At 40.8% G+C, this 27,321-nt stretch overlaps 2 protein-coding genes across 2 annotated transcripts in view; one reads left to right on the top strand and one right to left on the bottom strand.

Annotated features, from left to right (window-relative positions):
- The window catches only part of thada (THADA armadillo repeat containing), a 98,785-nt gene extending 80,400 nt beyond the window's left edge, over nucleotides 1-18,385 (bottom strand). The window contains exons 1-21 of the mRNA XM_053332555.1: nucleotides 18,354-18,385; nucleotides 17,633-17,714; nucleotides 17,406-17,515; nucleotides 17,117-17,247; nucleotides 16,536-16,684; nucleotides 16,379-16,411; nucleotides 15,757-15,805; nucleotides 15,359-15,552; nucleotides 14,575-14,669; nucleotides 14,158-14,381; nucleotides 13,239-13,963; nucleotides 12,881-13,035; nucleotides 12,603-12,758; nucleotides 12,400-12,507; nucleotides 12,142-12,265; nucleotides 10,821-10,966; nucleotides 10,497-10,725; nucleotides 10,277-10,412; nucleotides 9,895-10,031; nucleotides 8,408-8,554; nucleotides 7,566-7,726 (exon numbers count right to left, since the gene is read on the bottom strand). Coding sequence (XP_053188530.1) covers nucleotides 7,566-7,726; nucleotides 8,408-8,554; nucleotides 9,895-10,031; nucleotides 10,277-10,412; nucleotides 10,497-10,725; nucleotides 10,821-10,966; nucleotides 12,142-12,265; nucleotides 12,400-12,507; nucleotides 12,603-12,758; nucleotides 12,881-13,035; nucleotides 13,239-13,963; nucleotides 14,158-14,381; nucleotides 14,575-14,669; nucleotides 15,359-15,552; nucleotides 15,757-15,805; nucleotides 16,379-16,411; nucleotides 16,536-16,684; nucleotides 17,117-17,247; nucleotides 17,406-17,515; nucleotides 17,633-17,705 — 3,282 coding nt within the window. The 5' untranslated portion in view covers nucleotides 17,706-17,714; nucleotides 18,354-18,385. The remainder of the gene's footprint in view (nucleotides 1-7,565; nucleotides 7,727-8,407; nucleotides 8,555-9,894; nucleotides 10,032-10,276; nucleotides 10,413-10,496; nucleotides 10,726-10,820; nucleotides 10,967-12,141; nucleotides 12,266-12,399; nucleotides 12,508-12,602; nucleotides 12,759-12,880; nucleotides 13,036-13,238; nucleotides 13,964-14,157; nucleotides 14,382-14,574; nucleotides 14,670-15,358; nucleotides 15,553-15,756; nucleotides 15,806-16,378; nucleotides 16,412-16,535; nucleotides 16,685-17,116; nucleotides 17,248-17,405; nucleotides 17,516-17,632; nucleotides 17,715-18,353) is intronic.
- Nucleotides 18,386-23,515: 5,130 nt separating this feature from the next.
- The window catches only part of plekhh2 (pleckstrin homology domain containing, family H (with MyTH4 domain) member 2), a 26,543-nt gene continuing 22,737 nt past the window's right edge, over nucleotides 23,516-27,321 (top strand). The window contains exon 1 of the mRNA XM_053332903.1: nucleotides 23,516-23,640. Coding sequence (XP_053188878.1) covers nucleotides 23,521-23,640 — 120 coding nt within the window. The 5' untranslated portion in view covers nucleotides 23,516-23,520. The remainder of the gene's footprint in view (nucleotides 23,641-27,321) is intronic.

The following is a 27,321-nucleotide window of genomic DNA, read 5'->3' as shown; positions in this document are numbered from 1 at the left end:
GCAGTGAGCAGTACATCCCTCCTGCCACCTATGAGGTAACAGGACTGTTTGCTTTCACTGTTAGGTCTACTTTTGTTGGACGATATATTGTCTCAGAAATAATCGCGATAAACGATATTATTGTCATTTGAAGATCATTTGATACTCTATTTATTATCTAATAAAGATTAGAATGGCTGAAATATTGTAACTATTATTGGATGGATTCCCATAAAATCTTCAGCAGACATTCACAGTCCCCATGGGATGAATCATACTGAATCATACATTTGGTAATCCCCTAACTTTCCCTCTGTTACCAGCATGAGGTTGACACTAGTGGTTTTGAATGACATGTCTTGACCACTATTGGATGGATCGCCATGATCTTTCCAACACTTTACCCTCAGGATGAACTGCAATAAGTTTGGTGACCCCTAAACTTTTCATATAACGTAACAGGACAAATATTTAATTTCTCCAATAAAGTTTATGTTAGCATGCCAACACCCTGAACTAAGTTGGTGATCAAGGGGAGGTAAAGTTGAGGCGGCTGTGGTTTAGGAGGTAGAGCGGTTCATCCACCCATCGGAAAATCAGAGGTTCAATTCCCGGTTCTTCCAGTCCACATGTTGATGTGTTCTTGGGCGAGATACTTAACCCCAAAATTGCTCTCGATGGCTGCACCAATGGTGTGTGTGTGAGTGAATGTGACATGTAGTGTAAAAGCGCTTCTAGTGGTCAAAAGACTAGAAAGCGCTATGCAAGTACAGTCCATTTACCATGCTAAACATCTGTCAGTGTTAGCGTCACAGAGCTATTAACATGGCTGTAGACACTTGCTCTTGTTAAACATTGTTTTTGCTGTATTACTTACAGTACATGTATTTGATATGTGTGCTGTGTGTGGCTAAACAAGCAAGGTGGAGAGTCTATTCTGCAGAAGCAGTCAAAGTGACTCACAACATGAATCACTCTGACTGTGATGTTATGATTCCCTTGTGAACTGGTTACATTTATGAGTATTTTTGTGGTAAGTTCAGAAAGCTGACATGTCAAAGTACAAGGGCTTATTTCAATTCTTAACAAGCTAGGGCTGATATTGTCCAATTTATTGCAAAATAAACATTCCTCATGGATACATGTTTTCAGTGGGAATTCCTCTGGCTCTACAAAGAAAAAAAAAAGAGGAACGATTTAAATTCCACATGTAACCGCCCCTTTGGAAGCTTGTCTTTATGTTTGTCTGTGAATTGTTTTGTAAGGTCAAGCAATTACATCTAAATGCATGCAATAAACTCAATATAATACCCAAACAATTACCCCCTCCACCCAACCTCACCCCTGTAAATGATGTAATCCTACTCGCGGCCAATCAAATGCTGGAAAACAGCGGTAAAATGCACATTTTCCCTAACCAGCTGTGTCATTTAGATAGGAAATGGTTCTTTTTCTTCCAAGAATCCTAAGTAAAAGCACAACAGAGGGTATATAAAAGATGATTATTCACTGATGTACTGTATTACCTAATCCCACTTTCGCCCTTTTCTCTGTTTGGCGAGCAAAGTGAAGTTGGCTCTTGGTTGGTTTTAGAGACGCCGCTTTGTTTTCAGCCAGTGAGCATTGAGCATGTCAAGCGTGAGAGCGGCATGTCAGTGGCGTGACAAGTGTGTTCAAATAAGGACGCTGAGACATCCACATAATGGCTACTGTCAGTAAAACCATCCAGTTAGTAATAGTGTTAGCAACATTATTCTAACTATATACACACATACACACACTCTCACACACAACTGAGTGCTGTTTCTGTGGCAGTGTGTAAAACTGGTGAGTGTGCTGCAGGTGAGGCGGCAGGGCGAGGCGGACGCAGAGCTCCGCTGCCCTGTCATTAAGGCTGTGGTATCACCGCTACCACTGAGGCGGCCAGGCCCCGACTTAGTCAGGGGTGGCATGGAGGGCACAGGGAGGGGGTAGCAGAGTTCTGGTGCAAAAAAGCCCTGTGTGAAAAGACGGGGAAAAAAAAAAAAACCCGACGGCCCCATGGGGGATGTGGGGTTAGACACAACATCTAAACTAACACAGACGCAAGACCCACAAATGAACCGGGGTTACGACAGGCGCTGAAACCTCCAGAGTCTAAATCCTTCACGTCTGCATCCTGCCGTTACTGAGTGAGGTAAAAACATTGCGTGAGTGCAGGTGAGTCAAAAGCAGCAGAATGTGCTGAAACTGGAAAAAAGAAATGAATGAAAAATGTTTACAATGGATATACTAAAAAAGATTTGAAGAATAAAAATGAGTTTAAAAAAAAAAAAAAAATGTAGGGCTTAGGCAGCCCGTTTTTTTATTTTTTTTGGCCACATGACTGGTCAATAAACTCAACTGACCCCTGCAGACCTAAAGTGGACTAACTTAAACACCAAAGTATGGACTGAGTAAACCGCAGCACTACCAAGCCCAATGACTTATCACATTGGTGGCCGGAGTGGACTCCCAGGACAGGCCTGACCTCACCGGAGTAAAAATGGCAGCGACAGTCACTGTTAGATGGCCGTTGCCGCCGGGCCCAGACCGCTGCGGTGCTGAGCTGGGCCGTGCCGGGCCGTGGCTTTGGCCTATTTAAAGCTTCCCTTTTCCAGAAGGTTCCCGTCTGTGGAAGTGTTTAAAAGGGCCGAGCAAGCTTCCTGCGCCGGGTGGTGGTGGGGAAAGGGGGTGTGGGGGGAGGGGGTAGAGGGAGGTAGGGGAGGGCTTTATTTAGACGTCAACTTCCTGTTTGCAAACGTGCCCGTTTCCCAGAAAAACTTCCATGTGCGGAGAGAGAGAAGTTTCCCAAGTTTAATTACATGTATGGCTCGGGGGGCCGTGACAGTGACCCAAATAGCCGACTTCTCCCTTGACAGCCGAGGGTTAGACAGCACTCTGATAATGTTTGTTGTTGTTGCTGCTGAAGCCAAATGCCGCAGATCTACAGGAAGAATTATGAAGTTCTGGTTTAGAGATAAAACAGAGATTAAAAAAAAAACACAAGTTATATTTAAGATTCTTTTATCACTACTATAAGATTCACACATTTTATTCTCCTCTTCTACAAGTCTACTGAAAACAGTTTGGCAAGTCAGACAAAGACTTTTACACATGTAATATTAGCTGTAATTTTGTTTATTTGTATAATAGTAAATCAATAAATGACCTCTTGATAAACCAGTGTAACCATCAGAGCACCAGTGACTGTTAATGTCGGTCAGAGACAGGATGTAAGAATCCCTGTCTACATCCTTCAACACAGAGAAAGTCAAGCCAGGACATTTCTAGAAAGCTATGATCTATGTTCGGACAGTTTATGTATTTATAAAATGTATTTTTAATATCTTTATTTAGTAATGTGATTTTTCTGGCAGAATGAAAAATGCATGGACCATTAAAAAATAAACCATTTAGCCTTAGACCTCCACTTCCACTTAAGTGCCTGCTGATCTCAAGTTTGAAAGTATGAGAGTTGCCCAATATCCATCTCAACCCCTGATAGTGGAAGAGAGCAGCTGATAAACTAGTTATAGATAAAAAAAAATATTATATGACATTAAGACACATTTATCCCCCAAGAGAGACATATAAATGTATTTTTATAAAGTCTGCAAATCTTAATATGAACTTGTCCTTAAGTTGGGTTAGGGTTTGTTGTTGTTGGCACTAACAGGGATCAAGTAATCAAAAAATATCAAAATGATCATTAGTGGCTTTGTTCCTCATATAAAAATGATAACACTTCCAAAACAGAATGTCTATTTCCTGGAAAGGCAAGTCATTGTAGCGACAAATAAGTAGTTTCTAATGCTGTGCATGAACTCCTGTTTGCTATTATTTTATATGCACTTGTATGAATAGAATCAAATAAATCGTATAGTGTGTACACAGACAAAGGGTTCCTATTGTGTTAACAGCAGTGTGTGTGTGTGTGTGTGTGCGTGTGTATGTTTTTTTCTTAGCTACACAGCGGCCAAACAAATGGTCTGTCTCCTCTGTGTAACCTAACCAGTGCTCCAAACCGATCCAGGCCGAGCCATGCCAAATAAACAAAAAACACCAGAGCTGTCAAACCCCGAGCTGACCAGCGACTTTGGTGGTCTGTCACACACACACGTGCGCACACACACACACTGTACGGTACAAGTGTGCTCACACCCAATTTTTGTCCTGCTCTGTCAGGTGGTCACTCGCCAATTTGAAATCTCAGTCACACCTTCTTCACTCAACAATGGAAAAAAACTTTAACTCATCAGCAGCAGCAGAAATGAAGGAAAAGATGCAATAAAATCAAACTATCAACTGCTACTGTTGCCATGGTGCCACCCAGCAACAGAAACATCTGCAGTGTTGCCGGGCCAACAAGGATGTAACACAGGATGCTGGCCGGAACGAGACGTGTTTTGGTCTCTCGGTCTCTCATACACACACACACACACACACACACATATGTCCATGCATGTCATCGCTGCGGTAGGCCAGGATGTCTTTGTCCACCAGGTCCAACTTTCCAAACACTATTGAAATCACCCCACTGACTGTTAATGCTACATACACACTATTCTCACACACACACACACACACACACACACAAAGCGTGGAACTGATGACAAGCGAATGAAGAAAAAAAAAAGGATGCGGTGAGGACAGCGAGGACAGGAGTTCAGATTTTCCTCTTGTCCGTGTTCTCCTCAGCGTGAGTTTGTTATGTAATGAGGCCCGCCGCCATAGTTACCGCAGAGGACAACACGGTATCCATGATATCACCGTCAATTATCTCTTCATTACACTGTGGCGGTGACATCATCAGAGGCCGCTTCGGTAGCGACGGTTTTAATGAGGCCCCGGCTGTTTCGTAGCGCCTGATGTTCTGACCGGTAGGGAACACGTCTCACTTTGTCTGTGTGTGTGTGTGTCTGTGTGTGTGCGTGTGTGTGTGCGTGTGTGTGTGTGTGTGTCTGTTTTACAGGAGGATAACTTCTCAATAACTCCTGGAAACATTCATGGAACTTAACAACTAATTTACAAGCTGCAGTGAGCCAAACTGAGCCCTGTACGTGTGTTTCACATTTCTAATACTCTCTGATACTTTCTTGTTCCATCATCAGTTAAATTACTGGAAAATACAATTTAGCTGTTACAATCTGAACTACATCGATTATGTGAGCGTCTGGTGGCCAAAAGAAATCAAAACAAATGCTGAGGATAATTTAGTCAGTGTGATTTGGTTATTCTGCTCCATCACATCTGCAGGTGTCATGAGTCATATCTGAATCTTTTCCAGGCTTTTTCAATCGTTGTGTTTGGATTTTAGTTTAATTTGATAAGCAAAATAATGTGCAGATTTACAACAGTATGTGACATTAAACAGACTCTGATTGAGGCAACTAACCACTTTCATTACTGATTATTCAAATGATTACACCTGTTACAATAATTACTTTATCGACTTATTGAACATCATGTCTATATATGGACTTATCATATGATACATGGACATGAACTTGATAATTTTTTTCCCCTGAATATTGCCACCCTTCACATTATCAGCTAAGAGATTATTCATGTCACATTGGCGAAGTGAGTAGTGTCCTCCATTCCTCACTGTGTACGTCCTGAGTGGAGACTGCAGAATTAAAAAGGTAAATAATTCTGACCCCAACCATATAATGACAGTCTGTGTTCTTACAGAAGTGTAGCACCCACTCTCTAATCCTACCCCCACCTCCCTTGCATTATTATGTTATTATATTATCATTATATCAGTGGTATCTTATCTCATTATCTTCAAATGACAACATCATTTATCCGACATTCATCCAACAAAAGTAGTTATCGTGACAGGCCTACAAATGATATTTCTTTCCATTGCAGGATTAATGGTTCCAAGGCCCTGAGGTAACGCTTTCTAATGTCTTGTTTGTTTGAATCCAAGTTCAAATTTATGAAATTAACAACAATATAAAGAGTAAAGGAGAAAAAAAAAGCGTGAATGGTAAAAACTACAACCTTCAATCACAGACGAAAACATTCATTCAGCACAAACTTCCTACTTTCTCTCTCAGGAGTGTAAATACATAATCAACAGGTAAACACACACACACACACACACATACACTTTACCCCCTACACAGACAAACACAGACTACGTCTGGTACCCTTATTATTATGGACGTTAACATGCTGAACCACTCAGACAACTATTCCTGTGTGAGTTTGTCTGTGCGCAGCGCTCGGTGTTCCTGCTGGTGGTGGAAGTGATTTGGAAAGAATGCAGTGGAAAGGGAGGGGCGTGGCGGCCGTTAAAGCAGCAGGGTCGGGCCTCAAATGAAAGCACGACGCTAATGAGGGCGGATGCTAATTGAAGAGCCTCCCAGCGTGGTGTCACACACAGACACACACATTCACATCATTCACCTCATTACAGTATTCATACATACATACCTAGATACATATAGTGATAAAATGACACTAATTTATATGGAATACATAGGGCGTGGATGTCAACATGTCATTACAACTAAGTATAAACATCAGGCCAGTCGTCTATATTTTTAGATCATACATCGTCGTTGTACGAAACACCAATTCATGAATGTTTGTCTGTTTTCGCATGAACACACCACCTCAGCTCAGCTGTTGTAGTTTGGTTACTCTTGTTAGCAAACCCATTCCCAAAATGTGACATCAAAGCATGAGGGAGCAGACCCTGGACTGCTTTTGATATCATTTGGTTCTAAATGTAACATAACCAGTGGAATACAACAGGATTAGGATTTTTATACAATTCATCCAGGTTTCTTGCTCAATACTGATTTTGATTGCCAGTTCAATAGCAGCACTCACTTTTCTCTCCATTCAAAACCAGCCTGGCCTGAATTAATGTAACTGACAGCAGATCTTAGACTGAAATTAACAAAGAAAGTATATCTAATGTGGATCAATCACATCTGGCCAATAGCTGACCCCCATAACAATCCAACCGAGTGAAGCATACCTATTGACCTTATGGATAAATAACATCCTTAAAAACATCTGGACTCTGTTGTGTTTAGTACATGTTTCTCAAACAGGATGAAAACCTGCTTTTGCATTTACAGCAGTGGGATGGTGTATGTGGGATTGACTGAAATTAATACATAGTGCCAGTGATCAAGATAATAAAGGAGTATGTCGCCTAATTCAACAATATGTTTATAATGACCAAGAGTGAAGCTTTTTGGCACAGAGGAATAAGTTATATGAGGCTTTGAAAACATGGTTGTTAATAAAAATGGATGTACTGTGCTTCAGATTTACAGTCAGTGAATGTTTTATGATATGAACTGAATCATAATTATAATCCTGAGAAATGAGCCACACTAACATTAGTTATTAATTAAACCGGTTTAGCTTCACACAGTTTGCGGTTGGGACGAGAACAAAGAAAGTGACGGTTGTTTTTTCACACTTGTAATGACACTAATAAACACTTCAAACGTGATGTGAGGTAACAGCAGTTAGAAAAACGTGTGTGTGCGCACGTATGCATTGTGTTGTGTACGTTGCGTCGGGGGTCTCACCTGTTCCTCCGTGATGAGGCCCGGGTGTGTGCGCACATCATTCTTGGTGTAGTGCAGAGGCAGGCTCTGACACAGCTGTCCCAGCAGCATGGCCACTTCCTTCATGCTCCGCCAGCAGCATACCAGCACCATCTGGGCTGTCACCCTGTAGCCCTCACCGCCTGGAGCCCAATACACACATACACACAGAGACACACACACACATCAAAAAAAAGAGAGAGAGAGAAGGGAAAACTTTGATCACTTTTTCTTTTTAACTGTTAATAATTTACACTACAATATTTGTTTTATTATGTAATGCACCACATTAAAAGTGTTCTATTCAATGGAAACTAAAAGGAGTCTCTCAGTCTAATAATGAGTCTGCTCTTCTTGTTTATATTGGGTCTCATACACAGAACACATAATACACACTCACTCACTCACTCACTCACACACACACAAACACACACACACACACACAAAGCCGCTTCATGTTCCTCATTACTGTGAGGTTACAGTAATTTAGGTAATCATTAAATTAGATTCTTACAAGTGATGAACTGTGTATTGTGTAAATATACCTCACAAAAATAAATGACAAACACTGCCCCCATCAGGACATCACTAATATAGCACCCACAAGCAGTGACGACTTCAGTGGCTTTCCACAGTCTAGTAACCAATGAAAATGATACTACTGAAATACAAACTCTTTAGACTAATGAGGCATGGCTTATGCAAAATAAAGAACCAAGCTTAATATTTGGTACTCTTAGTTAACAACTATATCTCAGAAGGAACAAAAAAAATGTTTCTGCATGTTGAACAGAGTAAGTGTAATGTAATGATCAGTAACACACCTCTATTTAGTGATGGCGTGTGTGTGGTCTGGGTTTGTGTGTGATCATCTCCCTCATGTGTGTCCAGCTCTCTGGCACTGTTGAAGAAATCATTGGTGTCCCTGGGCTGGATCTCCTGTAGGATCTTCTGCAGTCCTGCTGACGTGTCTGTCCAAACACACAATATACATATATATCATTTTCTCAGAATTGGTCCTGTCTACAGCCTAACCGATGCTGGATTTTTGGGGCCGATGCTGATACTAGTGAGTAATTAGGGAGAATGTAATAATTAGAATTAGCTATGAATTAAAAAAAAACATGTGAAACAAAGAAAAAAACAAACATATGCATACATTAAACTTGAAATAAGAAAAATGGTTAAATATACATAAAATACTGCCAATGTATGTTAAACAAAAAAAAATATTGACACTCTTGGACAACAAATTTACTGATACTAATATATCTGTGATAGGTCAATATCGGCTGACCGATATATCGCTCGGGCTCTGTCCTGTGTGTAAATCTCTTTATCTATGTTTAGATGCTTCCATCTCTTTTTGCAGAAATTGGGATAAAACCCGCAGCTGCCAAACTTAATCCTTGACAACAATAGTGTGCAACGCAGTGTACAATCTAGTGTTTTTTGGCAAAGTGACTAAAATATTCCCCACACTTCACAGAGATGAGCCTTCTGTAAGAACCACTTCTGCAAACTCATTCGTTAAGTGGTGCACACGAGTGATTTAAGACAACTTGTGGCATTCACCACTTTGCTCAACCCTAAAATTTTCTCTTGGCATGCTAATTTACTGTGAGCTTCTTCTGACTTTTTTTTTTTCTTCATTGCCATATTTTGGCATGACAATGCAATTCAGTACAACTCCAACAGCAGCTTAAGGGTCTTTATGTAAGTCAAACAGGGCGGCAACATGTGTGCATTACTGATATCATCTAATCGGATATATTCTGTCCTTTTCTATGACTGTCATGTCCGCTTAAATGCTTCCTGCTTCAGTCATGCATTTCTGTGACATGGCATTTTTTGGCATCTAACTTCATATCAAACCATTCCTTCTTCAATCATGTTGCAGTACAGCTTGGTGATGGCAGCTGTAGTACTTGTAGTCCTTTAATACAGCAACTCACAATGCTACATTTCTTGCATTTTCATCACCTGACAGCAGCACAGTTTGATCTTTTATCTTTTTTCTCACTCAGTTGATATTTGTGTGAACTTGTCACCTTAAGCCTTGTACATATGGGTGAAAAATTAAAGGAAAACCCTGAATAAATGAGTGGAGAAACATGATGACTGCAGATGCTAATGAGATGCTAATGATCAAATCACCTACTCAAGTACAAATGAACAATTCAGGAAAAGTTGAGACTGCTTTCTGAATCAGACTCAGTTTGTATAAGTAAAAGGTTTAAGATAAGATGACGAAAATGTCCTGTTGAGTCTATGCAGCACAGTATAAACCCAGGTTGAGAAGCCAGATCACCTGAGTCAGTATCCATGGGGATCAGTCCTTCTGGGGAGGAGCTCTGAACTACAGGGGAGACCACATCAGACATCCTGTAGCATATCTCAATCAGCTCCGACACCAGACTCCTCCACTGCTCAGTTTGGGTCAAACTCCTAAAACACACACACACACACACACACACACACACACACACACACACACACACACACACACACACACACACACACACACACACACACACACTAATAAAAACCCAGAGCATGTGACCAAATTTGCTCTTAAAGTTTGCTGCTACACCAGAATTTTTGGTGCCAACAGCAAACAAATGAGCTCAAATGGAAGTAGAGTGTTTAGATTGTGGTGTGTAGGTGTGTGTAGTTGTGGTGACTGTTCTCACTCTGTGTGTAGATGCTGCAGGACAGCAGTGATGCAGTGAGCTCTGCCGTAGAGAGGATAGGAAGCGGCTGCCTGCAGGAGAGACGACTCAGCCCTCGAAACCTCTGACTGCAGACAGCGCAGCAAGAACTGAATCACTGAGAACAGAAAAAACAACATGATACATATGAATAGCATATCAGAATGTATAAATCAATCACAGCTACGCTTCTAGATCTTACCAGCCAGAGTGTTGAGCTCCAAGGTGAGGGTCTCAGAGGCCTGGGGCGGTAAGGACGGAGGCTGAAAACTGACGCCTTGCTCCTGGGCACAGTGTAGCAGTGCCTGGCTCAGATCCGGCTGGTGGAGCAGCAGGTCAAACAGGTGGGCTGCTGTCACGCTGTCAAAGGGTTTGGTGCTGGTGCTGAGGTCCAGAGCAGCCTGAAGAACGCAACCCATCCTCTCTGGCTCCTATCATAAAGAGCACAGTGCATAAACATAGTGATTGGAATGGGCTGTTATACTTTATTTTCAGTTAAGAAGCGGAGTTTGACCCTCATATTAACCTGCAGTCCCACAGCTGATGGAGGGAGTTGCCGTAGCAGCGTTGAGGCCAGCTGTTTGACTTCCAGGAAATTGCTGGCTACGCAGTAGAGGACGTTCTGAGCGTGTGCGGAGGTCACAACCTCACCCAGAGCAAACCCATCAGACCCTGAGGAAAAAAGACAGGCGTACAAATAAAGACGGATGAGAGGAGATAGAGAGTGAGATGAGGTGAGACAGCTGGAGCATCAGGTTAGCATCACAGTGAAGAGGCCAGCCAGAAGGAGGATTTATTCCACTGCTGCTGCCAAACATTACCACACCAAGGTGTTCTTGAAGAAAACACTAAACTCCTCACTGCTCCGAGTGTGCTGGACACATACAACACATGGATCCCAGGAAGAGTAGCTGTTGCCTGGGTAACAGCTAATGGGGATCCAAATAAACTAAACTAAACTGAGTTGTCTAAAATTAGAATGTCTAATAAGCTGCAGTATGACACATTCCAATGATTTCAATTTTATAGTTAAAATGAAAGTCCATGGAGCACCTTGGCAGTTGAGTGGTTAAAGGTAGCGTCCCTGGCTCGATTCCGGCAAGGGACGTTTGCTGCAGGTCATTTCCCTCTCTCTCTCTCTCTCTCTCTCTTTCCCTGTTTCCTGTCAGTCCCTATGCCATCCACTATCAAATAAGGGCAAGAAATGGCCAAAAATAAATCTTCCAAAAAAAAAAAAAAAGAACTCAACCGATATTGGCCTATCACAGATATATCAATATCAGTATTTTTACCATCCGATATGTACCAATATTATTTTTTAAACATATATATGCACCATTTTATGTACATTTCATCCTTCTTCCTAATTCAAGTTTAATGTGTACATATTCAATTTACAGTGAAATTGTTTTTTACTCCCCAATATTGGTACCGGCATCAGACTCAAGAATCCAGTATCAGTCGGGCCATAGTTAAAATTGATGTAATTATATGTACTACCAATAGCCACAGCATTATATTCATTCCTGTATCCATATCCAATATATTTACATAATTAAAATATACTGTATTTGCAATAAAAGCATACTACTGGAAACAGTGAGAGAATTCTTTAACAAAGCTGCGAAACTGCTGGGCTGATTCTTAACTTATTCAACTTTCATATTCATTCTTCCATTGTTGGGTTGTTTTTTAACTGAAATGTCTATGTTTTTAGTGCTATCTAAGTTATGTCTGCTTGCTCTTTGAGAAACATTCCCACTTTTATGCCTTGCAGCAATGTGAGGTAAAAATAACAATAAATGGATTTGATTTGATTTGGTTGTGCTGCTGAGTGGTTCACATACCAGTGCTGAAGGTGAAGAGCTGGCCCAGCAGACCCAGCAGGTGGAGGGACATGAGGCATTTTGAGAAGGAGGCTCCGGGAAGTAAAACCTCCAATAGCCTCACACACAGCCAGCGCAGGAACTCCTTAATCACACACACACACATTGAAATAAAAGCATTTCTTTAAACTAAAACACACAGAATTGGAAAAGTTGTGCTGATTATGCTTATTGAATACTTTGCATTAATATGTTGCATGTGTGTGTGTGTGTGTATACCTTGTACAGATTTAGTGAGTGCTGGTCTCTGTCTCTCGGCTCCTGCTCTCTCTCCTGGCTGCGTCTCTTCTGCAGCAGCTGAGTGCTGTCCTTCACTCTGCAAAGTAACTGTGGAACAGAGCACAACACAATTCATTGAGAAAATTAAATCCATCAAGAACCATTTCCACACGCCAAAAGAGGATGCCAGGACGGCGACCGACCTTCTTCATCAGGCTGACCGTCTGCTGTCTCACGCCCGCTGATTGGCTGTTGAGATTTGGCAGCAGGAAGTGGCGGATGAGGTCCATTTCCCGTGAGCTCAGAACCTCTGTGCTGCGGTGGCTCTCGCACAGCAAACCTAAAGCATCCATCCTCACCTGACCGATGAGACATGCACACAAAAATTCTAAACAATGGAAATTAAACACACACACACACACACAACTCATCGTACTGATAACACATAAGTATACATACTTCAGGATAAAGATGCACTCACTTGATCATGTTTGTGCACCAGTGCTTGTTGGAGCAGGGAGAGAGGCACCAGTCCTCCCCACAGACCCTCCTCTGAGGACGATACAACACCCTGAGCCCGGGCCGCACGCAGGCATGTCATCAGAGCTCCTAGTGCACCCCTGCTGCCTGAAGGACCTGATTAGAATATAAGAAAAGTGGTCATAAAATCACTATTTGCTTATATTTACTTAACTGATATTTAATTTCTTCCCAGTGTACTTAAAGAGGAGCAGTCACAAACTAGGACTATGTAGAAGCTATAAAAAGGCAATTGTGGAGAAAAGACTGAGATACAAGCAGCCAGAAGAAGAAAGAGAAAGTAGATACGGATACTTTACCTGTGCTACATGGCGGTGTGTCCTGTAAGGCCTGCACCATGTGTGCCAGACTGGAAGGGCTGCAGCGAAGTAGCTTGGGCAGGAAATAGTCCAGGATGTAAGTGGTCTGGTCCAGTCTGGCACGGCACAGCACTTGCAGCAAAGGGGTGACCCACGTTTGATGCCAGCGCTCCATCCAGTCCTCTGTGGCGGTCTCTCCTGCTGCACTGGCTTGGGTAGCCAACTGCGCCTTGTGGCTCACAAACAGCCTCTCCAGCAAGTCACTGGCGTATGGAGCCAGGGTCTGATCACCCATTAATCCCAGGAGACAAGAAGGAAGCTGAGGCTGGATCTGGAGCAGATGCCCTGCCCCGTACAGCTCCACCAGGCAGCCTAAGGAGCCGTACTTCCCCCTCATGTGCCACTCCAATCGCAATAGGCTCTGGGTGAGCTCTGCGACATAAGGGTCATCGGTTGGTTCGGAGGCGGACGGGTTGGCGTGCTGATGGAGGAGGAGGAGGTTGCGGAACAGAGAGCGGGTTTGGTGGCGGACTCCGTCTAGCGGGTGCTCCCAGTGGGAGTAGATGTGCTCCAGCAGGTGTTGCTGTAGGTCAGAGCCTCCGCTGAGGGACTGCTGGAGGCTGGGAGGGCAACGCTGTGACTCCCCCTGCAGGCAGTCCAGGGCGGCTCCGCTCCACAGGGTCAGCACCCGGGCCACCACCATGGCTGTGCTGGACTCCTTTATACTGCAGCAGAGAGGAGACACAGAAACAAATATGATTATTACACTTTAGGCTATTTTTCCCAAGCACTGGATAAGGGGGTATTTCATTCAGAAGAACTTCAGAGACACATTTCAATCGTGATCCTTCCTCTGTGAAGAAAAGGATCAACATTTAGTGTGTTTAGTGTTAAAACTGAATGGGAATCACTTTTATACCTGACATCTAAATCCAGCAGCGTGTTTGGGACCAGCAGCAACAGTTTCTCCCACTGTGGCCCCAGCAGGTCGCCCTTCCAGCTCAACATGGCCAGAGCCCCGTGACACAGATACAGAGAGACACCCGGCGGGCGACTGCTGCTACACAGACCTTCACACCTCTGCCTGAGCCACTGAGGAGCCGAGCCCAAACCCTGCGCTGAGCCATGCAACAAACTGCACACCTGATACACAGAAACAAAGAGAAAGAAATACAGCTTAATATGACAGTAACTAGACAGACTGACATTGTCTTTTTGTCTTAAATGCTAAAACAAAAAGATATTTACTTCTTAGATTATTACTTTAGGAGTCAGTCTCATTCAGAACATACAATTACACATTTTATTAAAAGTACACTTTTAATCCTCGACTCACCACAGAAGCGATTTGGTCTCCGGAGCCCATGACGGACCTGATCAACAGGACTACAGCCATGCCAGCGGTGCTCTGGACCGCCTGAATGAACTCCTCTGCAGGCAGGAAACAGGAGGAACAGAGAAGGACAGAAGGGAGAGAAAGGTGTGTACTGTAAGTACTCATTTGCAAGTAATGACAGATATTTTAGAAATTGGATGAAAGCAAGTCTACTTCTTTAAAAGGTTGCCCAAGGAGAAGACTTGTTCTGAAATCTGGTGAGAGTTGAATTGCAATCGGATAAATATTCAATCACGTCTTTGAAAATCATTTAGATAGAACTAAAAAAGGTTGGTTTTTGGACTCATTTTCATAAATTTGTCAGGGCTATTTAGTTGAATTAAAAGAACTCTCACGAGATTTCACAATGATACTTCTCATTGAGTGACACTTGGTTAGACACAATAACAAATAGACTGGATTAAGTGAAAAGTAAAGAGAAATGTCAAATGTCTCTCTGTATAATACTTTCTATAATGTTGTCAGACACTTATTATAATAATCAACCAATAGCAGCCTGTCAGTTGCAAAAACAAGCATTTTAATTGGGCACACATTAACAGGGTGCTGCTCCCCTGTTGGATTGGACTGTTGGCTAAAGCGCTCTTTCTCAACATTGGAAACATATCAAAAAGTGTCATCCCAATTATTTGGTTATGACACAAAATGATGGGAAAATTACAAATAAACTTTCCCTTTAAGCTTTAAGCTGAATCTTTCTGGATATTTGTGTTTTATTTCTTACCGTCAGTGAGGATGTGTATGTAGCAGCTCAGCAGACTGCTCAGTGTGTCCTCCAGCCTGCAGTCATCCTGGGTGGCCTGTAGTGACGCACTGACCGCCTCCTGAGATCTCTGAATCACCAGCATGGATGTCTTCACTGCTGTCAAACAGTGATGCATCAGCTGGGCCTGAGCTATATGACGGCCTGCAAGACCACTGAGACGACAGCAGGGGGCGACAAAGACAATAAAATGCAGTCATTTGGTGTTTAATAAAGGATACTGTGATGAAAGTAATGGATGTACTAACTTGTTAACTTTTAATGTGTAACACTGAGACACAATTAAAATGTTAGGTATAAATAAGAACAAAACTGGTATGAAAGATGAGATGTAAATAATACAGGATATGCAGTCATACCTGTTCTGGTGAAGGTATTCGCTCAGGCTCTTGTGAAGGAACTGCAGCACTGCAAAGATGAGAAGAGAGTCAACGAGAGCATTTTCTCCAAAGTAAAGTCCTCATCTAAACTAGAGTTGATAATCCAATAATTAATTTCTGTCATTTTTCAAGCAAAAATGCCAAATATTCACCAGTTGACACTCTTTTAAAGTTTTACATCATCAGAATCAGGTGTATTGCCCTTTCCATAATACACACTCAGTATACATGGGAGTGAAATGTCGTTCTTCATAGGTTAGTGTGTTCCCATTTAAAAAACAGACACATATTTGAAAAGCAAAAGACACATTTAACACCTTTAAAACATAAGAGCAGCTTTAAAGTAAACTGCTGAAGCATTTAAATGAGCAATGTGAGATTTATTCACTGGTATATTTAACCCTTACATACTGTTCATATTCTGGATCATAATTAGTCTCCATACCAATTCACATTCATACACACTCCATCAGTCACTAATAAATGTTTGATTAATGCTTAATGAATCTGTAGGAAAAAAAGCAGGATTCATTGAATGTTAAAATAATTGTTAGTTGAAGCCCTAAAGTGAAACTTTTTAACAAGAAAGCTGAGGACTAACCTTGTGGCAGCAGTTTGTTGATGCATCTCTCACCTGAGGAAATAGAGGCAAAGACAGTTGTTTATCCAAAGGATGTGAGAGTTATCTATTATATCTAGAGGGTAAAAATTTTGTATAAATCAGCAGTGAGAGCAAAAGAAATCCATCACTCGCTCACCAAGAGGGAAGCCGTCAGCACAGGCAGCGACGGTGTCTACAATGTGTGGATACTGGTCTGAAGCTGGACTGGAGAGACAGTCAGACAGGCAGGCAGACAGACAGGCGACAGTGCGCTCCTGAAGCCAGGCTGGTACTGAACCCAGGGTACTGAGGAGAGCCACACAGAGACATGTTATTTATCAGAGAACCTAAGAATAGACTGTACACATTGACAAATACATGGAAACAAGGCATAACACACTTGTAGGGATAAAACAAGCAGACTGCAGAGTAAAATATTCTTATAAACAAATAACAACAGCTCTATTGCATTTTTCAGCTTTTCATGATATCAGATGAATGAAAATGACAAATAACGTTGAAAATGGCTAAAAGAATAATTATGAGCTTTTTAAAAATGCCAGATTCTGGCGTGACACAAATATAGCTGGCACATGAGTTGGTGATATTCATTTAGAAGATTGTACAGATATTTATTTAAATGATATGGAGTCCAAATTTTAGGATTTAAAACACCAGTTCTTGCCTGTTTCTCTTGTGAAAACTGAATTAAATCTATGAAGCAAGTCAGCTGTTTACCTGGCGATGGCCCGTCGTAGAGGGTTCTTGGACTGCAGGGAGGTGTAGACCAACGCCAGGGTGTGTAGACAGTTCTGTAACAGAGCTCCATCAGGCTGCTCTTCAGTCAGTTCCCCCAGCTGGGACCCGGCCTGTATGAACAGTAGGAACACAAACACGCACATTGTTAATACACTATACAGCAACACTTAATATTTTTCTTACTACAGTTATGATTATTATGATTATTATTATGATTATGATTATTATTATTTTTATTATTATGCCTTAACTTGCTCTTCAAACTAACCTTTTTAACCAGCTGGATCTGCTGCACTGGCTCTGTCAGCTCCAAACAGGACTGAAGGGTCCGGGCCACCAGCTTGACTCCATCTTCTTCTCCATCCACAGAGAGGGATGCTAAGAAAGACCAAGACACACAAATACACACATATCATGTAGTGGAAAGTGCACACACCTGTGCACGCATAGAGGATTTGCATGTCAATAACCACATCATGACAGAGGAAGGCTTACCTATCAGCTTGTGGAGATTCTCCTCGTCCAAAACAACAGCCTCTACTTTGGCTGTCTTCTTCTTCACCACCATGACTCTGCCCTGAAAGAGGATGATCAACAGTTAAAAGTTGTTTCCATGACTGCAAGTGTTAATATGAGAGCAATATTTACTAATTCAAAGTGGCCGAGTGAGAAGAGACAGCAGTTACAGACAGCATATTAAAGTAGATATATTCATTCCTTCACCTTCACAATCTCTCTCTCTCCCTCACTCTCTCTCACACACACACACACACATATATATATACACACACATACACAAACACACACACATACATACATATATATATATACACACATATACACAAACACACACACATACATTAATACATATATATATACACACACATACACATACACAAACATATATATACACACACACATACACAAACACAAACACACACACACACACACACACACATACAAAATAAACATTAATGCACACACTTATAATCTCCTGTCTTTCTATTTTTCCTCCATTATTCGCTTCTACTTGGCTTTCACTGAAGTCCTCCTGCTAGCATCTCTTAACAACTGCTAGCTCTATAGCACTGACTCTACGTACAAAACTGTAAAGGCGAGACAGACACCATAAACGACGTTACTAAAATAATAATAATGTGTTTAAAAAGAGTGGAGGAGAAGCCAAAGTGTAAAGGTATAAAGTGACAACATTCACCTCAGTCCAGCATGTGGTTTCTCTGAGCTTCTTCTTCAGCTGGTAACTGTAACTTCTTTTTCTTGGGTTTAATGGCGGATTACAGATAAATGGCGCCAACTACTGTATTGGAGTGTAACGCCATGACTTCAAACAACAAAAACTATATAACTAACTTAAATCATTTTTAACTACTTTTAACTACTAAAACTACTAATGTCAATGTCAATGTTGTAATGTATATATATTTTTCAGTGTAATGTGGGACAACTAAGCTCCAATGCATTTATCTCTTTTCTTTTTTACAACATTAAAGTGAACATGATTGTTGTTCAGTTCAAGCAGGGATGTAATGTAATAGAAATCTTGTGACTTTGTGGTCATGATGTCATCAATGGGGGCGGGAAAATAGTCACACATGAAGTACACACCTCTTGTGAAGTCCACTCAAAAAGTGTCCCACATTACTTTAATCCACCCTACAGTGAAATATAAGACTATAGTACTTTTTTAAATAGTATATTGTTCCATGTACTTCTGAGATTAAAATACATATCACTAAAATACATCTCTGTGATATTGCAGCCATACTTGTACACACTTGTTCATTTATTACATCCACACAGCAGCAGCCTGTTCTCTGTGCTGTCCTCAGGTAGGAGGTACAGGAGTCTCAAAACATACACCAGCAGACTGAGGAGCTATATAAATAAATAATACACACACACACACACACACACACACACACATGCACACACACACACACACACACACACAGACAAACTCACACAGGTAACACACGCAAACATCAATTAAAACACTGAGCATGCAATTCAACCTCTGTGCAATATTCTGACCAGTGATTGTGTATACCAATTAGGGCCCGACCAATACTGGATTTTAGGAGCCAATGCAGATACAGATATTGGGGAGCTAAAAAATGTCCAATATCGATATATCAGCTAATCAATGTTATATGTACAGTATATATACAGAAACACACTGTTTTTTTGCAGTGTCACTGCATATATTGTGACAAAGATATGTAATGGATATTGATATATTACAATTTAACAATAAGTTTTATAATATAAAATGACATCATTGCTCTGAAACAGTATAAACACCACTGTGAATTTAATCATCATAATTAGCTATGAATAAAAAACACAGAACAAAAATACATGCATATATTAAATTAAAAAGGATCAAATATACATAAAATGCTTCTTATATAACTTGTAATAATGTAAAAAAATATTGACATATCGGACAACTTATTCGTCGATACCAATATTTCTGTGATAGGTCAATATCAGCTGATAATATCGGCAAACCAATATACAATGCAAATTTTTGTGCCTTGATTCTGTCTTTTTATTTATATCCTATATTTATTATACAGAATGACCACTGCTCTGCTCTGCTGCTCACCAGCTAAATCTTTGCCAAGGTATAGGTAGGAATTATTCCAAACTGGCAGAAAAAGTTTTCACTTTATTTATCAGATCTGTCAGACCTTCATCAGAGCATATGTCATAGCGATGTATGCTCAGAATAAGCTCAAAATAAGTCAAGCACTCCACCCAAGTCTGTGGAAATCTCTTTTTTATATATTATTATTAAGAGTTTTTTTCTGTAATACAGCTTCCCAGCCAAAGTATTTCACATGGTTGTACTTATATAACCGGAGTGACAGTCATCATAAAACATCTTACATCTTCAATCTTGTATATTTTTATAGTTTGAAGCCAAATTTATACATCTTTCCTTTTTTGTTCTGGTAACTTTGACACACCAATAAAAACACGCTGCTCGGTAAAACGTCACTTCCGATAAATAGTAGCTCGTCCTCGGTCTTTCCATAAAATAGCGCTCCGGCTTCTTATTGGCAGAGAGAGCCCGTCAATCAAGGACAAAACGCGTCCTTCTGGAGCGCAGGGAAACGCCTTCCTGATACGTGATTGGACGCCTTTCACGAAACCACACCGTCTCTCCAACCCGCTCCCAACTTCTGCCTGAAAGCTGAAATGAAAACCTCTGGGAAAGACACAAATTCATCATTTTTATTCATGAATTAGGACCCCCCCCGCCCTCCCCCTCAGGAATAATAAGAAATATACAGACGCTGGAGTCGACATGGCGTGAAGTCTCGTGCGTAGTGTCGCTTCATCAAATATTTTAAAGGGTAAGCACAAAAACTTTGATGGAAATGTGTCTGTAACTGACGCTGTTTGACCTTTTTATAGTATGAATCATTTCAACGTTGTTTTTTATATTTATCATGTATCACTTGGTAGATATTTGATGTTGATAATGATGTGAAACTGATGAATGAGCAGAGAATAGTGTGGATATTGGGTGTTGTAGTCTGTCATAAAAAACTACAGCGCATAAATTGACTGTTTTAGAGCAAACAAAGTAGCTAGTGTTGTTCATGTGTTGTGGTACCAACTGCTGTTATTGTCAACTTTGCCTTAAAAAACCTATGGCTCAAACTATTTACTATTTATGTCGGTCTGAAATGAATATCCTAACAGAAATAACCAGCTCATAATAAATATACAAGTTCATCATATACACATATACATACAGTACCAGTCAAAAGTTTGGTTACACTTTCCCATTCACATCAATGAGAAAGTGTGTCCAAACTTTTGACTGCTACTGTACATATACTTAAATATCACAACTCAGCAGATACTACAGCTTATAATGCCTTTAACTACTTCATATATGAGCTGAAAAGGTTAAACAAACAAAAATAAAACAAAAATGTGTTTTTATAATGTCAAACTCAGTGGCAATTTTAGACCATTTTTGTGTAAATTTGATCTAAGCAAACCTAAAAATAAGTAAATTATTTTTCCTAAAAATGATTTTATACAACTTGAATTATTTTGCAACCCTGTCTGTTAGAGATAGCAAAAAACACTGATGCTACAGGTTCATATGGTTTTATTTTAACAGGTCTAATGTACTTTGGATAGTTGTGTCATTATTATTGTCTTTCTCTCAGGGTTCATTAACTTATCTGATTTATTCTGAACCATTATTATTATACATTATAGTAGACCACTCTACTATGTATTGATGTAAGTTATGTTATCCTGTGAAATGAATGATTTAGCAGGGGGTTTGAACACTTGCAGGTCATTGTATGTCAAATTGTCTGATCCTAGAATCTCCCCTGCTTTAAACAATGTCTGCAGATACTACAGCTTATAATACCTTTAACTACTTCATATATGAGCTGGAAAAGGTTAAACTAACAAAAACAAAACAAATAACATAATAATAATATTCAGTGTGCTTTGTTCCAGTCATTTTACATTCATTACATCTCATTCTACAGTAATAAGTGCGTTATCTCCACACACTACGTCTTCATATAAACATGAATGGTGACTCATGGGGCTCTGTTACGGCTGTTAACGGCTCACTACATCACTGATTCCAAACCAGTACACCGGGAAGCACTCAGACAGCACATTCATTCACTCCCTGTGCGCTGACACTGACTTTACTCAACAGGAAGTGAGAAAGAAAAAGAGAGAGGAGGGGAGAGGGGGGGGGGGGGTCAGAGAGAAAGAAACAAAAAGAAAAAAAACAAGAGTCAGGGGTTAAATGGACTTTCGTGTTTTCCACTAGCCACATCCTTTCATCATCACTGTGGAATGAAGGAATAGATGAGTGTGCAGAAACATTTTCATCTGATCTCCATTATAGGAAATTGACCAATATTCTCATATGAGCTTGTTTAGATTTAGGCTAGATTTATTTACTGGTAAATTCGAGTGAATTACGCTTTCAGATGAGTCAAGGGACGGCTACTATTCCAGCAAACCAGTGTTTAAAATACTCTCAAGAAGGTCACTTTTTGTATTTGGGCAAATAAAAAGAGTTTTTATTTATTCAGCAACCAACTAGACTAAGAGTTAACATTTTAGACTCTCTCATACAAAAAGCAAATGACTTCATATTTGTATGCCTCTGCATTATGTCCTATTAAACTCTTTGCCCTTAGTTATTTATGTTGTTTTGTTATGTGGAGTGAGAGCTGTTTTTTTTTCTTCTTCTCCTTTCTTGCCTCTCGTCAGCGTCGACCGCAGCAAACAAGCAACAGAAATAAGTGGAGACCGGTTTTATGGCTTTCCTCCACATATGTTTGCAGTCTCTTTGTGAAGAGGCCAGGCGGAGTAATGAGAGGTTATTACTTTGGAAGAGAAAGAGCGGCTAGTCTCCTCCGTCAGAGATCCTCATCGCTCTCTCTCTCTCTCACTCTCTCTCATCTCCTCTCTCTTTCTGTGTGTGTGTGTGTGTGTGTGTGTGTGTGTGTGTGTGTTTACCACCTGTTTTCCAATGATAGCGCTGGAAAATGTGATGCAAGTCCATCAAGTGGAGTCCAGGGTGTTTTTGGGGTGACATGGTGTTGTTTTGTATTGTTTTTGAAGCCATACGCCCCCTGCCCACACACTGGTCCAGCAGGGCTCCACCTCTGGAAAATTTCAGGTGTTGGCCAGAGGCTAAAAACATCTGCACAACAGCAACAATAGCAGCAGCAAACCCTCTGCCTGTCTGCTTTTTGGATACTTTATCAGACATTTCAACAAGAATAAACACACTTCATGGTGACAGCTCTCCATCATATATACATTCTCTAATACATTCATTATTAAGGGTTTCAATGGAATTGCAGACCTGAGGTTTGAGCTGTTAGATGTCTGCCATTTGTATCTTCCTTTGAAAACACATGTTGGTCATACAGACAATGTATCTGCCAGAATCCCACCCAGCTTCAAGGACTGTTGTCTGTAGCTAACCTTGACCTTTCACCTCACTGCGGAGGAGGAAATTAAAGTCCAATCCCCCCACAGGAAACGTACTGTATTGGAGATTTCAGCCTTTTAATTTTCTTGCGACTGCTTTTAATTCAATTTTATTTTATAGTCTTATTCTATTTTATGTCCAATTTTACACTTGTATTGTATATAACAGTATTTTTTATTTTGGCATGTATTGCTTTTACATCCTCTCTCAATGCTTTTTATGTTAAAAGCATATGAATTGCCTTGTTGTTGAGATGTGCTCTACAAATACATTTGCCTTGCATTACGTACTATATACTTGTTTTTCTCACTGCTCTCTGTGTGTGTTTGTGCGTGTCCCAGGGGTGCGAGGCGCCAGTATGGCAGAGGAGGAGTCCATGAGCCAGGAGGACTGGAAGGAGAAGTGTTTCGTCCTTGAGGCTCTGCTCATGAAGTTCCGCGTGCAGATCATCAAGATTCGAGAGCTCACCGCTGACAAGGTGGGTTCCTCCTGGCAAACATCGCTCCGTAAATCAGTTGGCATTCATCACCGCGGCGGGGACAGCTGCGGCCTTGTCTGCAGTTTAAAGGTGTCGTGGGTGAAATATGCGTTGGATAGTAGTAACGTGAGAGGCCTGGTTCCTTATCAAGATCTCTTAATACATCCTTGATATGCAGTTAATGACAAATCATGTATGTTTTGGTTCAGGCATGATCTCTCTCTCTCTATATATAAAAGCCTAAAAAAAAGGATAACACATGAACTGCTTTAGTTTCAGGGTCCTGGGCGGGTCCTGGGCGGGTCCTGGGCCTTGTACATGTTGGCTCACTCTCACATTGTCACCACTTCCTGGGACTCTTGAATAGAAGAGAGCCATCATAGATACTTTCCCTACTAGTCTATCGCACCATGTTCACGTCATCGTTTAAAGAGTATCGTCATCACGCGATCTTCAGAAAGCGCAAAGGAGTTACAGCGCAGCAGGAAGATACTGTAACACACACACGCATACACACACGCATAGAGTGAAGTTGTGGTATGTCTGGTCTGGTGAGTACCGAGCAGCCCCGTCCCTCCCCAGCTGGCTGGCAACTGGGCCGGCCCAAAACTGCTCAGTGGCCTAGATCTGAAGGCGCTCTCCAGGGAGGCTGATTAGAGCTCTAATGTAAACAGCAGTCTGACCACAGGGCTCCGCCACGCACTGCATGATGGGATTGACCCAGCTCCAGTCAATTACAGAGTCAAAGTAAGCTCAGCTGGACAGCAAAACAAACTCCCGGAGAGACTTTTGGAAGAAAGGTTGGCTTTAGCGGGTTCTTTTTTTTTTAACAGCCCACGTAAGCACATGTGAAAGTCTCCGCTGCATATTTCTGGACTCATCCGTCGTGTTTGACAGGTTGAATTTAACTACAATTAAAGCTCCCCCCCCCCCCCCCCCCCCCCCGCCGAACGTCGTAAAACACTCCATTAAACTCCAGAATAATACACAATGTGTTTTAAAGCAGCTTCAGTATAATGTTATTTCCCCTGTTTAATTCCCCTTTAAAACCTCAGCAGTTTACTTTCTCCTTTACTCAGTTTAGAGTAAGTCTGTCAGTCTTGTGTCAATTAAACCGCAAATAGATTCAAGTATAATCAACAATGGCTTTTTTAAAACAGGGTGAACGTCATATAAAGAGCCAGCAAACTAAACCTCGCAGTCCTCACAGCCGGTATTAAACTTGTTTTTTCTCAGCACGCTACACTATGTGGTCAATGTGTTTTTTGCAAGTCTTATAAAGAATAGCCGTACTAATCATGTGTAGTAATCAGTGATCATGTTTACCACATACTGCAGCATCCAGAGTTCAACCAGAGTTCAGCAGGACAAATATATATCCTGATTGAAGCTAACAACCAAGAGATGCTGAGCGCTGATGTTCAGTATCTTTTATTTATGATAGATTCCATTTGGTGAATAAAAGCGGATGCAGCAGGAGTTTGGTGTGGTAGTTTTTCTCCTATAAACACATTAAAGTGAATCTGCCATGTTTTATATTAGAATAAATGGAGCTGAAAGGGTTTCCATTGATAACCAGAGACCTGAGCAGTATTATATTAACTCTGTAATCAATCAGAATACATCATATCAGAAATAAAAGGCCAATAATAACCTATATATTGCCATATAGTGATCTTAACAGTCTGAAAATCATTATCATCATTATTATTTTACTCATGTAGCGTTGTTCCTGAATGACCTTTGACCCTTGCACTGGCTTACCCACTGATGCTATGAGGTCATCGCGTTAACATCCAGTCCCTCCCCTCCCCAACGGCGATGTGTTTTCTCTTCTCCGTAACTCCCAGCGCCTCCATCCAGAGCTTTTGTTGTTTTAAAGCAGCGCGGGGGCCGAACGTACGTCACTGTAAAAATCCCCCTGATATCTCACTGCGGAGGCGGACCAATAAGAGGATGAAGAGGGAGTTAAAGGAAGATTGCTGATGATGAGGCCTCTTATGTTGACAGTAGCATTACTATAACGCTGATTCAAGAGTAGGATCCTACAGTGTCATTAGAGAAAGTTCTGTCTAATTAATCATGTGGGCTAAAATTGTCAAATCAACAAAATGTAATTACTTTAAAAGCAGTTATCTTATTATGGTTATTTATGAAACAGATATGCATCCATCTTCATTCACTACTATTAGAGTTTTTTATCGAAGAACATATAGAAAATATTTCATTTCTCATGTTTCCTGTAAAGCAGATAAATCAACAACAGAACTTATTTAACTGAAGGTACAGCTGTTATTGTAACCTTAGAATGAAGTGAAATGATCTCACAGATTCTTCTTTATGTTTTAGAGAAATTTGATACAATACAGCGTCATTATTGTTACTTTATTTAATTTAATGTATTACATATTAAAAAAAACATAATATAAGAACAGTGAGATTAGGAAAAGAGAACAAAAAAAGAAATGTGCAGGAGGAGCCAGTGAAACCAGTAAGGGCTCTTCAGGTGGTCATACAACTTAAAAGGACCCTGACTAGGGCTTGGTATCATTAAAAAAATGATGCTATTCATACCAATCCAAGTACATTTAAAGTGATAACGATACCCATTGAGTACTTAGTTGGATACTCATTACACCTGCTTTCATCAGGTGTAACAGGCGGGTAGTGTAGATACACTTTAGAACCTTTAGGTTTCATCACCACAGATGGGTTGTAGCTGCTGTGGTAGTGGGCCAATCACATGTCGCATTAAACTGATGAACGCTTGCATTGATTGGCTGTGAGCAAGTCCATACGTCATCAACCCAGTTCATTACACAGTGAACATATTGTAATGGCAGCCTTCCTATGTCAATATATGTTTTAAACACTAAGGATTTTTTAATCATGAAAATGTATTTAAACCATGTGTTTAAATATGAGATGGTGATTATAGCATATTAAGGTATACAGGTCTTAATAGTGGGGGTTCCTTTAAAGAGTAAAGAAATACATATGAGAAAAATTACAATTTATCGATGCATGGAATATGATAGAGAGAGCAGTGATGATGTCACATTACTTCATTGGTCCAGAAAGAGTAGTGTGGTTAATTTCTTCAATCATTTTAGACTGGGAGACTTTGTAAAAAAAAAACAGCGTAATCAAACAGAGAGTTATTCAATCACTTTTCAGGATAGGTAGTGGGTTTTTTAGCATCATCTAGATCTCTTAAAAGTCTAAAAACTTTCTATATCCAAACTATAAATGGTAATAATTTGAAGAAACTGCGAGACACCAATCGATTATCAATCGATCTGTTAAATCGCATCTAAAAATGAATCCCGGCAGTCCTGGCAAAACTGCTGAAATCCTAGAAAGCCTGTGAGAGGGAATAGAGAGGGAACATGGGGACGAAAATGAAAAAGAAGGAGAGGAAAAAAAAAAGAAGCCTTGTGTAAAGATTGAGCTGCCCAAGGGAGGAAATACCCGGTTTAGTAAACTGCATGTGTGTGTGTGTGTGTGTGTCGCACAGGAAGCCAGTTTGCAAACCCAAGCAAGTGGGTTATTCTTCGTGTGCACGTGCATGTGCGTAGAGTCAGAGCGGTTTATAAAGAGCGCTTAACTTAGATTTTTCACTAAAGTGTGCAGTAACCTCGTGGCTGCGTGGGTGCAGCTATTCGGGAGGGGACGGTAGTT

Source organism: Scomber japonicus, chromosome 14, assembly GCF_027409825.1.
Source record: "Scomber japonicus isolate fScoJap1 chromosome 14, fScoJap1.pri, whole genome shotgun sequence".
NCBI classification, from domain to species: Eukaryota; Metazoa; Chordata; class Actinopteri; order Scombriformes; family Scombridae; genus Scomber; species Scomber japonicus.
Note: the sequence above shows the minus strand (reverse complement) of the source record. Positions and strands in the feature narration are given on the sequence as shown.